The sequence below is a fragment of the Pelophylax lessonae genome (genome assembly GCF_965119305.1).
Source record: "Pelophylax lessonae genome assembly, chromosome: 11".
NCBI lineage: Eukaryota > Metazoa > Chordata > Amphibia > Anura > Ranidae > Pelophylax > Pelophylax lessonae.
This window is the reverse complement of record NC_138778.1, coordinates 134,462,833-134,475,221: the sequence shown is the minus strand read 5'-3', so window position 1 is coordinate 134,475,221 and position 12,389 is coordinate 134,462,833. Positions and strand designations below refer to the sequence as shown.

Here is a 12,389-nt window from a genome sequence, read left to right as displayed (position 1 = left end):
GCAGAGTTTTGCTAACTGACCCTTGACATGCTCTCATGTGCCTTAGTTTGAATGACAAACCCTACTATTCAAATTCATTGGTGGCCATCCATTAGACCTAATTAGGCCATCCATTATGTTTTCTACCAGCAGGGTGGCCTCTGCACCTAGGCTAGAGCCCTTAAATTGTGGGTAGGTCTACAATTCATACTGAAACTTGCCTAAATTAGTAAGTGGAAAGCACACCTCATTTTTGAAACAAAAACAGCATTGGTCAACAAGAATTTTTTTTTAAAAATACTACAGGCTGCATAAAGAGGAAGGATGCCAGAGTGGAAAATATTTTATCACCTTCTTATGTGTTAAAAGAAATTGTAGATGACATCGTCCTCTATCTGGATAAGTCTCTGTCCGGGGTTCTAGATTGTACCAGCGGTCCTCTTTACATTTAAGATCCTAAGCAGGGATAAAGACATCTGTATTAACCAACTGTAGACATTACACGTGAGCATAAAAACATAAATCATAGGACAAAGGGTAGGGCTGCTGATAAGGCAGTACAACCAGTCCTGTTGTACTGAGCCCAGACCCCATCAGCTAAACAGGGGGGCCCGAGGCAGCTTTATTGTTCATTTCTGCCTAAATTATTAAATTAATTTTACTAGACTACATCCCCACTCCTACTTGCTTACAAGGGATTTCCATGGGGTCCTATCAGGTCAACAGAGGGGCCCAAGAGGTGGGAGCATAGAAAGGGCATCAGGAAGGCTGTACGGGGCCCCATGATTTCTAAAGAGTTGCTGTGTAAATACAGCAGCTATTACACATTTTCTGTATAAAAACTAGACAGTGCTTGCTAATACAACCAAAAAAAAAAAAACAGAAGGTAATGGCTAGCAATTTTAAATCATAAGCTAATTATATTGGCGCAGGTGCTTATTTTGGTAGACACATTACATTACACATTTTCTGTTTTAATAAAATGTGTTTCTATTTAACCCTTAAATTTATCCTAATTAAATAACTCAGTAGATCAAGAAATTATATTTTCATAAAGTGGTACTTTACTATCAAGTGTACACGAAAGGCTATAGCACATACTTGCTCTGGAGTGGGTGAACTAGTGGAGAGATCTTACAAGTGGTGTCTAGTGTTGGGCAAACGGTTCGGTCCCAGCATTGGTTAGGGCCGATTATTTGGTGTTCGGCTGATTTGTCCAACACCCGAATTTGCGGGGTGTTCGGTGGGTGTTCGCCCAGCCGAATGCCCTGCAATGCACTGCGTGCTGCACGGTGCATTTTGTACCCTGACTGAGCAAAGGTTTGCCCAAACAGGGCACAGCATAAGCTGGCTGTTAAGGAGTGGGGCTGGGAAACCAGCCACGATGTTCTTAACAACCGATGATTCATCAACTGTCGATGGGTTTCCCCGCTGACAGCTGATAAAAAAAAAAAAACAACAACGGCAGGGGGTCCGTGACAATCCAAGGGGGGCAGTGCCACCACGTGATGTCGCCAGGTGGCCCTCGCCCTTACCTTTATAAGAACTGTCAAACGGCGGAGCCTGCAGTAGGCGGTTAGCCTTCATATACGGCAGGAGCGTTTTTGTTTTTTTAATTTTTCGGGTGCGGCGGGCGGCGTGATTAACTATGGATTTATATAAAGGGACACTATTTATTTATTTTTTATTAAAGAAATTGTCAAAAACGGTCTCTGTGTTATTACTTTTTTTTTACACTTTTTTTGTGCATGGGAAGGGCTACTACATTTACATGGGGGGGGGGGGCAGGATCTGGGGGGCCTCCTTGTTAAAGGGGGCTTCCAGATTCCGATAAGCCCCCCACTCGCAGATCCACACAACCACCAGCTACGGTTGTGGGGATAAGGCCCTTGTCTCTATCAACATGAAGACAAGGTGCTTTGGGGCGGGGGGTCAGAGCCCCCCCATGTTGAGGGCATACGGCCTGGTATGGTTCAGGAGAGGGGTGCTCGCTTGTCCCCCCCCCCTTTCTTGATCTGCCAGGCTGCATGCTCGGATAAGGGTCTGGTATTGATTTTGGGGGGACCCCACGCCGTTTTTTTTTCTAATTTTGGTGTGAAGTTCCCTTTAAATTCCATATCAGACCCGAAGGATCTGGTATGGACTGGGGCGGGGACCCCACACCATTTTTCTCTTTTCAATAGCCGGGTGTCAGCAATTGCAACCGCGAGTCAGTTTTAATGTGATTTGCCCCTTTTTTTCTTTAGACATGTAATTTTTTGCTACAACATGTTCTATGCATGCTACAGATGTGCCACTTTACAGACAGACTATATTTAAATACATTTTTCATTTTTTTTTTTGCACTTTAGGGCATCATTAAAATCGCTGAAAAAATATATTTTTTTACATTTTTTTGCAATGATACATGTCCCCCAGGGCAGTACTCAGACCCCCTACCCCTTTTTGGCCAATTACTTGCATATAAGCCTTCAAAAGGGGAACTTTTTGTTTTTCCTATTCGGCTCCTATAGACTTCAATGGGGTTCGCCGTTCGGATTGTAAATTTTCCCCTGTTCAGGAGGTCTGCTGCAAGCTGAAGAGGGGGGTGTTTAACCCCTCTCTAGTGGTATCCAGCAGAGATTCAAACTGCAAGTGTCTACTGTAATACCCCTGCTTCAAAGCTTGTTTACATTGGCAGCAACCCCCATGAAAAGTGATGCACTGTAGATTGCTTTTCAAAGCATGGTTGACAGATAGAGGAGAGGTAATATGTCACCTCCTCCATGCCTGTTTTAACCCTAATAAGTTAGTTCGCAGTTGCACTGCAGCCCAATTAACTTGAATGAGTCAGGTTTGGTGGCAGTACTGCCTACCAAATCCGACAAGGGGTATAACTTTTGCCAAGGTATGAGTACAACCCCTTCCAGCTTCTGTGTTATTTTATGGGAGCGGTTGGGGGACGGTAAAGCCCACCTATTTTTACCACTCTCCCCCCCCCCCACCCACATATGTGAATGAGCCCATACTCATTTTTGGAATATTAGTGAGTAGAATTTGCTCTAAGCTGTTATCTCTGCAACTGAAAATTGATTTTGTTCTTACCCGAACTCGTAGTACCACATTGCCTAGAAAGTCGTCTTGACCCTTGTCCTTTCGGGCATCTTTAAATATCCTGAAAATCACAGATGGGTGCCAATATCAGATTTGAAAGAATAGTAAGGAGAAACATCCTAAAGTAAACCCATCATTCACTTCTGTAGCTACAGGCATGGTGGTAAAATTCATCGTCCAAGTTCACAACAGAAGCACTGATATCCTAGCTCCTCTCCCTTTTTTTTCTGTGGAGAGCTGAGTTCTGGTAGCCTGCCAGCCTTCTGATATAAATTTACAGTAGGTGCATGTAAGCTCAAATCAAACAGGTCTCTGTTGTAATCTTTGAGAATGAGTTATAGTATATGCAGCTAGAAGGGTCATTGAGGACTTGTTATGAAGCGCTTTTACTACTTTACTGAATATGTAAATACTTTTAAAGCATAAGGCAAGCCTAGACTAAGACCTCATGGTTATGTACACATATATGTAGCACTACCCCCGCAGGAGCCACTTGAATACTGGTTCCCGAGCCTCCCACTGATTGATCCACAGCCAGTTACAGGGTATTTTCACAGTCAGGTGCACACACTTTTCCGCTTGTTATTTCCAATGCCCAGTCTAGGGGATTTGTTTTTAGGTTTTATTTGGAGAACTTGGACAGGAGAAGGGAATTAGTAGGATACTCTAAATTAACTATTTACAGGTGAGAACAATTCTCTCAGTAGAACCGTATGGCTGATCATCAGCCAGGAACATACAGCAACTGCATGCCTTTTCAAGACACTAGCCAATGTCCCCTTTATCTCGTGCCTAACAGCTGACTTCTAGCACCCAGGGGGGGGATCTAATAGCACAAGTCCCAAAGATCCCCTGTGAAGGTCTGTATGTACTCACAAGGCTCTTGAAGCACACACAGCAACTTTCCTCAGTAGTACCGGATAAGATCCTCCCTCAGTCAGCTCTCCCAAGAACCATGGGTTGCAGCTTCAGTATTTCAGGCCCTAAGGTTGACCACCTGGCAGCCTGCGCTAAGGGAGGGGCAGCAGCCCCCCTCCTCCTGGACCTCTCTCTCTAGAAGAAGACCCAGAGCCCATGTGTTCTTCAGATATAAATACAGTCACGCAGCATGCCTTGGGGCACATCCCCTTCTAATTGGCCAGGGCTGCATAGATATCAATGCTCTCCTCTGCAAGGTTTCAACCCACTGTCCAGTACATCCAATACTTTCTAGACCAGTGTGAAACTTTCAAGACAACATGAGCAGCACCAGAACACACTGAGCAGGCTCTTCCAATCAATCACAGCTCTCTGTTAAGAAGAAAGCGCATAAATTTGCTTAGCTGTCTCCCTGTTAAGCAGAAAAACCAAAAACTATATACATTTACTCTTGCACCTACCTAGGAGGGTGCTACATATAATTTCTACCTTTTTTCTGTACCCGGGAAGCCCAGGTGCTTCATACACCCAGCCATAGACATGGATAGCTAAGCATAGCTTTCTGTGGGTTTACGCCAGTATAGTGTACAGACAAATTCCTGGATGCAGAAAGCCTGTGTTTAGAAAATATGCCCATATGCTAAATCCTTTACACGATCACCACTGTCAGGAATTAGTAGCAGGTATGCCCAGATCTGTGTGGCTACACTTAGACTCCGTTCACATATTGGCATCCCGGATCACAGGCAGAATCATGGTGATTCTGCCCGCGATCATGAATCATTGCAAATCGCGGGGCATCCGTGCGATTCTTGTGACTTGCAATGGCACCCCAAATGCGGTGCGGTTTTGCCACAATTGTCACCCGACGAATCGACATACGCCATAAAATCATGCAAACAGAATTGCGGGACGTCTGTCACCCAAAAGAAGTTCTTGTACTGTAGAGGATGAACTAAATACCCTCCCAGCAGCCAGCAGATCCCAGGAATCAATTTCCACCTGATGCTGGCTGCTGGGAGGGTATTTAGTTCATCCTCTACAGTACAAGAACTTCTTTTGGGTGAAAGACGTCCCGCAATTCTGTTTGCATGATTTTATGGGAGAAACTCACTGGTGGACACTGGAACTACAATCTTCCACTCTGGGAAGCACAGTGCCAACAGCAGGTGATCAAGGTCCTGGCAACCGCTGTTTATCCTAGTACAGTGATGCACAGTCATTCATGTCTATGAAAAGCTGTGTGCTTCCCAGGCTCAGAAAAATAGCCAGAATTTTGTGTTGTGTGCCCCTAATACATTTGTGTACATGAGGCCAAACACACATATAAAGCAGTCCTATATGATCAGTCCTTTTCACCCTTTAGGATGAACTTCGTGATTACTTTTTTGGCACAATGTAGCTTTCTTCAGCTATAAATCACATAGTTACATTAATTCTTACCTCTTTAGTCCATGCAGATCTGTAAGTTCCCCAAGTTTTGTTTTAACAGATTCTACATCATCATAATCCCTTCAGGAGAATAATAGAAACATTATTACGACAGTAGTATGCTGACAACACTGAATGTACACTCTGGTTAAGATAGTTATTTGTTAGTTACGTATAACTGTAACTTCAATCACAAATTTTCTTTTTAAAACGGTAAAAAGCTTAGAATGCCCCCCCAAGTTGCCAGAATTAATATTACCGAAGGATTTGTGCCAATTCTGGAATAGAGACAGACTTCTAATCTCATTCTATTCTCTTTGAGTGGCTGTTCAGAAAGGGATATTAATGATAAATATGTCAGAAAACCCGAATCTCCTGCATAGTTTAAAACCAAGCTAGCTCTTTATTGTATTCAAATGATTCCTATTTTAGAGCTCCCACTCTGATTGTCCCATCCGCCTGATAGGTTGAAACATTAAAGTGTAACTAAAGGTAAAACTTTTTTTCCTTTTGGATAGAGTAAGGGAGGGTTATAGCCCCTGTCAGATTTTTTTTGCCATCTGTGTCCCATTGGAGTGATTTCCATTCAATCCTGTCCCATTGCCAAAACAGAAAGTGAGAGTAAATTTTTCCAAAGTGAGTTCAAGAGGAACTAAAGGCTAAACTTTTCTTTTAGTTTTGGATAGAGTAGAGAGGATAAAGAGCACCTATTATGGTTTTACTCAGGGGTCAGCAACATTTTTCCATTTAGGGGCCAGATTCAATGTATGTGAATGTATGGAGGGCAAAATTCATCTGCTAATAAATGAAGATAACATTACACAGCCCCCGCACCTCTGACTCCTTGTACATTACACAGCCCCCACACCTCTGGCCCCCTTTACATTACACAGCCCCGTACCTCTGGACCCCTTTACATTATACAGCCCCGGCACCTCTGACCCCCATTACATTACACAACCTCCTGCACCTCTGGACCCCTTTACATTACACACCCCCTGCACCTCTGGCCCCCTTTACATTATACAGCCCCCTGCACCTCTGGACCCCTTTACGTTACACACCCCCTGCTCCTCTGGCCCCCTTTACATTACACAGCCCCCTGCACCTCTGACACCTTTTACATTACACAGCCCCCGAAACCTGTGGCCCCCTTTACATTACACACACCCCCCTGCACCTCTGGACCCCTTTATATTACACAGCCCCCGCACCTCTGGTCCCCTTTACATTACACAGCCCCCTGCACCTCTGGACCCCTTTACATTACACAGCCCCCGTATACCTCTGGACCCCTTTACATTACACAGCCCCCGTATACCTCTGGACCCCTTTACATTACACAGCCCCCGTATACCTCTGGACCCCTTTACATTACACAGCCCCCTGCACCTCTGGAACCCTTTACATTACACAGCCCTAGCACCTCTGGACCACTTTACATTACACAGACCCCCTGCATATTACACAACCCCCCCTGCACATCACACAGCCCCCACCCAGCCCCCCCTGCATATTACACAGCCCCCCTACATTTAACACAGCCCCCTTGCATATTACACAGCCCCCTACACACACCCCCTGCATATTACAGTGCCCCCCCTGAAGCTACTTAAGCTACTACTTAAGCCACTTAGTTTTTTTTACACAAACATCCCTGTAAGCTAATGACAAGTGTCCCAGTGCCTGTGCTTTATTGATAGAATGCCGCTATATACCCGATTTCCTAATGCTGCTTGGCGCTTACGTGACTGGCCAGCTTTCTCCTCCCTCCTGACGTCAGTGGGTGACTCTCAGCCCCTCCCACTCTAGCTGCCAGATCAGAAGAGGGGAGAGCCAGCCGGTCATGTGAGCACTGAGCAGCGCTCGAAAATCAGGTATATGGCGGCATTTTATTAATAAAGCACAGGCACTGGGACACTTGTCATTAGCAAACAGGAACATTTGTGTAAACATAACAAAGTGGCTTAACAACCACTTTAAAATGTCCGCGGGCCGGGTGCAGATGAATTCATCACGTGCACTGAGGGGCCGGACATTTAGCGGCGGCGGGGCGGGTGAGGCCCACGGACCCCTGGTTTTACTGGTGTGTGTGTGTCTTTATTAGGGAGATTCACTCTCTCTATTTGTCTTGTTTACCATTATCACCGAAGTGAAAGAAAATCCTAAATTTTGGGTTGTCCCCAGAACAGATATATAGGGTAAATCTTCCAATGGGGACATTAGATCTAGTACCTTACCTTTGAGGGATTTCTTCTCACTTCCTGTTTTATCTTTGGGACAGGTAGTGAACAGAATGCTCCCCAATAGGGCACACATGGGAAGAAAGAAAAAAAATAAAGAAAACTGACCGGGGTTATAAGAAGAAGAAAAAAGGTTGCCTTTAGTTCTTCTTTTATATGTGCCTGGTGTTCAGCTTTAAACCCTTTAAAATAATTAAGTACTCAAAACAAATAAAAGAAAACAGAAATGCAGTGTCTACTTGTACATAAACTATAATGCATATATGAGCTTTTCTTACCACATATCCATAGTAAATTTAGCATTTTCAAGGTCTTCTACTTCCCTAAAATACATTGTAAGAGGAAAGCAGTTTGATTTAATTATTCTACATACATAAAAATCTTTCTTTCCCAATGTTCATCCTGTCAGGCTATATCAAATGAATAAAATACATAAGATAGAAAGAAGTAAAAAATCGAAGAAAAAATAGAATTTTGCGTACAGAATCCAGTATAAAACCGATTAATAGTAATAGCATGCCTCTTGTCACTTATAAGGACTGGAGAGGATGTGTTTTCCAACTTAAAAATAGTTATTGGTTTCAGCCATTCTTTTGAGTCTATGACTTACCTTTCCACCAATTGGAGGGTCATATTGTTTCATTCCCCATTGCAATTAGGGATACGCCGAACACCCCCTGTTTGGTTCGCACCAGAACTTCCAAACATGTAATAAGTTCTGACTCTAAAAAGCGAACCCTATTAACGTGGAAGTAAACTCTAAGGAATAATATATAAGTAGGCCTATAATAAGGCTTACCTATAGGTACTGTAAATATCTCCTAAACATGTACCGTTTAGGAGATATTTACATTACACTCAGTTGATGATGTAATTGGCGTATACGCTCTGAAGGAATGGCCACCCATGCCGTTTCTTCAGATACCTGTGCTGTGACTGACGGTTCCCCCCTGTGCATGCATGGGAGTGACGTCATCGCATTTGCGGCCTGTCACACAGCTGGAGACCGCGGACCCGGAAGGTAGACCGAGTAAAGATGGACGCTGCCTCCAGCGATTATATCACATTGCTGGAGGGCTTTGTTTTCAGTTAAGTTTCACATTAAGTGCTAGAATGCGATGCCTAGATAGAACCTTATGCCTTTACCTTGCAGGTCCAAAAAAAAAAAACAACAACCAGCGGTTAGCAACTGCTTTAAAGTCTATGAGACCCGAATTTTAAAAATCAAAAATGTCCATTTTGAAGGCTTATATTCAAGTTATTGGCCATAAAAAGGTTATGGGGGCCCAGGTACTACCCTGGGGGAAATGTATCAATGCAAAATATTTTTCTAAAAAAGATTGTTTTTTTTTTTAGGAGCAGTGATTTTAATGATGCTTAACCACTTGCCGACCGCTCACTGTGCTGCTACTGCGGCACAGTTGCTCCCCTGGGTCCAGTGACGTAGACCTACGTCGCTGGACTCCTAGCTGTCTCGGTGGCGCGCGCACGCCGCTGGAGGTTCGCTCCTGCTGTGTGAGAAGATCCACCTGCTTGTGTAAACAAAGCAGGTGGATCTTCTCTGTAACAGACAGGGAGAGATCACAGGATTCAGCATAGCTGAAACTGCGATCTGTGTCTGTGTCACAGAACCCCCTCCCCCCCACCCACATCAGTAAGCATGAGGCATACATTTAACCCCTTGATCACCAACAGTGTTAACCCCTTCCCTGCCAGTATCCTTATTACAGTAACAGTGCATATTTATAGCACTGATTACTGTAGTGATGTCCCTGGTCCCCCCAAAAGTGTCAAAAATGTTGTCAGTTAGGGGTCTGATCTGTCCGCCGCAATGTCGCAGTCCTGCAAAAAATCAGAGATCGCCACCATTACTAGTAAAAAAAAAATAAAACAATAAAAGTGACATAAATCTTTCCCGTAGTTAGTAGACATGATAACTTTTGCGCAAACCAATGAAAATATGCTTATTGCTTTTTTTTTTTACCAAAAATATGTAGCAGAAAACAAATTGGCCTAAAATGTTAAAAAATTTTGATTTTTTAAATTTTTTTTGGGGAATTTTATATAGCAGAATGTGAAAAATATTGTTTTTTTTTTTTAAATTGTCGCTCTTTTTTTCAAAAATTAAAAATCGCACAGGTGATCAAATACCACCAAAAGAAAGCACTATTTGTGGGGAAAAAGGGACATAAATTTAATTTAGGTACAGCGTCGCACGACCGCGCAATCGTCCGTTAAAGTAACGGAGTGCCAAATCGCAAAACATGGCCTGGTCAGGAAGGGGGTAAAATCTTCCGGTCTTAAAGTGGATAAAAATACACTCATTTTGTCAAAGACATGTAGCTAAATACATTTTGGACTAAATATATGACAACAATTTTTGCTCTTTTTTTATTAAAATCGCAAAAAATAAAAAGTGCAGAGGTGATCAAATACCACCAAAAGAAAGCTCTGTTTGTGGGAAATAAAGGACGTAAATTTCATATGGGTACAGCATTGCATGACCACGCAATTGTCAGTTAAATTCGCGCAGTGCCAAGTTAAAAAAGTGGCCTGGTCATTGAGCATTAAAATCTTCCGGGGCTAAAGTGGTTAAAGTAAAAAAATAGAAGTGAAAAATGTCTTTAAATATAGTGCCTGTAAAGTAGGACATCTGAACCGTGAATAGAACCTACTACAGCAAAACTGACAATCCAATACCATTGCCGGCAATACTAAAATGTAAACAAGCAAAAAAAATTGGGGGAGCAAACCCTGAACATGTATATCTAAAGCCGGTGCAGCTATGGACCAAGCAACATGTATATTAAAAAAGAATAGCGCACACATGCAAAAGAAATGACTATCAAATATGGAGACAATCCATAAATAAAAATGGGGATTTAGTCCCACCATATGGCCATATCGTGCTCAAGCCCACCACTGCGTCAAAGTACCCCATTATCAGTGGGTCCTACACTATCCATAAAAAAGGGGTGAATCCAGCCTCTCTAACCCTTTTTTAATATACATGTCGCTTGGTCCATAGCTGCACCGGCTTTAGATATACATGTTCAGGGTTTGCTCCCCCAATTTTTTGCTTGAATACTAAAATGTAAAAAAAAACAAAAAACAGCGCCCCCCCCCCACACACACACACATTAATTTTGTTATAAAACAGTGTGTGGTTCCCCCCCCCCCAAAATCAATATCAGACCCTTTTCCGAGCATGCAGCCCGCAGGTCAGGAAAGGGGGGGACAAGCTAGCACCCCCCCCCCCCCACTTCTGAACCATACCAGGCCACATGCCCTCAACATGGTTGGGTGCTTTGGGGTGGGGGGCTCTACTGGCTCTGTGATGTCAGCAGAGAGTGGAGTCCAAAATGGGTCACAGGAGTACAGAACGAACTGCGCTCATGATCAAGTTTTCCCTTGCAGGAAGTGGCTTTAGGAAAAATTCTTATTTTAATTCATGAACCCATCTAATACTAAATCATTTTTTCTCTGAATAAAGTGACCCCATACCACAGATATACCTACATTGTGAACGTTTCATCCCATACGGGATTTAAGGTCTGAAGTTTGACTTGCGTTCTGTGTGTCTGATCCTCTGGAAGGGTGTTCCGGACCACAGCTTTCTGCTTTTGTTTCTTGTCAGGATTAGGACTGATATCCCTGGTGTGACTGTCTGGCCGATTCTCAATTCCCAGAAGACAGTAGGGATCACTAAAACCTTCCAGAAAATGAACCGATATAACATTTACAAACTAATCCATGATATAATATTCACTATAATATAACATCAGTCAGAGAGTGAACAAAAGAAAATCAAGAAATCCTTTAAAGAGTACCTCCACTCAAAAATGCATGATATGGCAACAAACTATAGTACCTAACATTTTTCATAGATGGCACTTTAAAAGTTTGGAGGTAACCAGGAACGACGACCCTAGAAATATTGCCTTCACTCAGCAATACCTAACATATGTGGGGAAATCGCTGTTTACATACATGTGCAGGATCAACGCACATTTGCATTTGCATTAGGGCTGAACGATAGTCGATGTGATATCGACTATCGTTCTGCGGGCGTGGGCGATATTCATATCTCCGAAGACACGATATTGTGCAGGCAGCCGACACAAACGAGTTTCCCCTTGCTTTCGGCTGTGATCGGAACTCCGCCCCTCCAGCCCGATGCAATCCAGCCCTCCCAGCTCTGCCTCTAGTCTCCAGCCGACCATTACTCCGCCCTGCTCCGCCCATTGTCTCTCCTGGCTGCATCGGGGGCGTGCACGGGGGCGGGAGCAGGCTGTAATGTGTTGTAAATAGAGTCAATGGAGAGACAATGGGCGGAGCAGGGCGGAGTAATGGTCGGCTGGAGACTAGAGGCAGAGCTGGGATCACAGCCAAAAGCAAGGGGAAACTCGTCTCCGGTGAGGGAGGGGAGCACTGTGTCAGGTGTAGTACCAGTGATGAGAGGACGGTGATGGGGATCCTCCGGTGTCCGCTATGGAATTTGCAGCCCTGACCCATTGAGGCATGGACACCAAAGTAACATCCACATGAATGGAAGGACCCAAGGTTTCCCAGCAGAACATTGCCCAAAGCATCACACTGCCTCTGCCCATTTGCCTTCTTATACCGCATCCTGCTGCCATCTCTTCCCCAGGTAAGTCACGCACACGCACCCGGCCATACACATGAAGTACAAGAAAACGTGATTCACCAGACCAGGTTGACTTC

The 12,389-nt window shown here is 43.9% G+C and overlaps 1 protein-coding gene across 2 annotated transcripts in view; it reads right to left on the bottom strand.

Annotated features, from left to right (window-relative positions):
- The window catches only part of UNC13D (unc-13 homolog D), a 162,921-nt gene that overhangs the window by 88,392 nt on the left and 62,140 nt on the right, over positions 1–12,389 (bottom strand). For both annotated transcript variants that reach the window (XM_082271700.1, XM_082271701.1), the window contains exons 7-11: positions 11,184–11,376; positions 7,943–7,987; positions 5,434–5,502; positions 3,064–3,133; positions 331–435 (exon numbers count right to left, since the gene is read on the bottom strand). In XM_082271700.1, the coding sequence (XP_082127826.1) occupies positions 331–435; positions 3,064–3,133; positions 5,434–5,502; positions 7,943–7,987; positions 11,184–11,376 (482 nt within the window). The remainder of the gene's footprint in view (positions 1–330; positions 436–3,063; positions 3,134–5,433; positions 5,503–7,942; positions 7,988–11,183; positions 11,377–12,389) is intronic.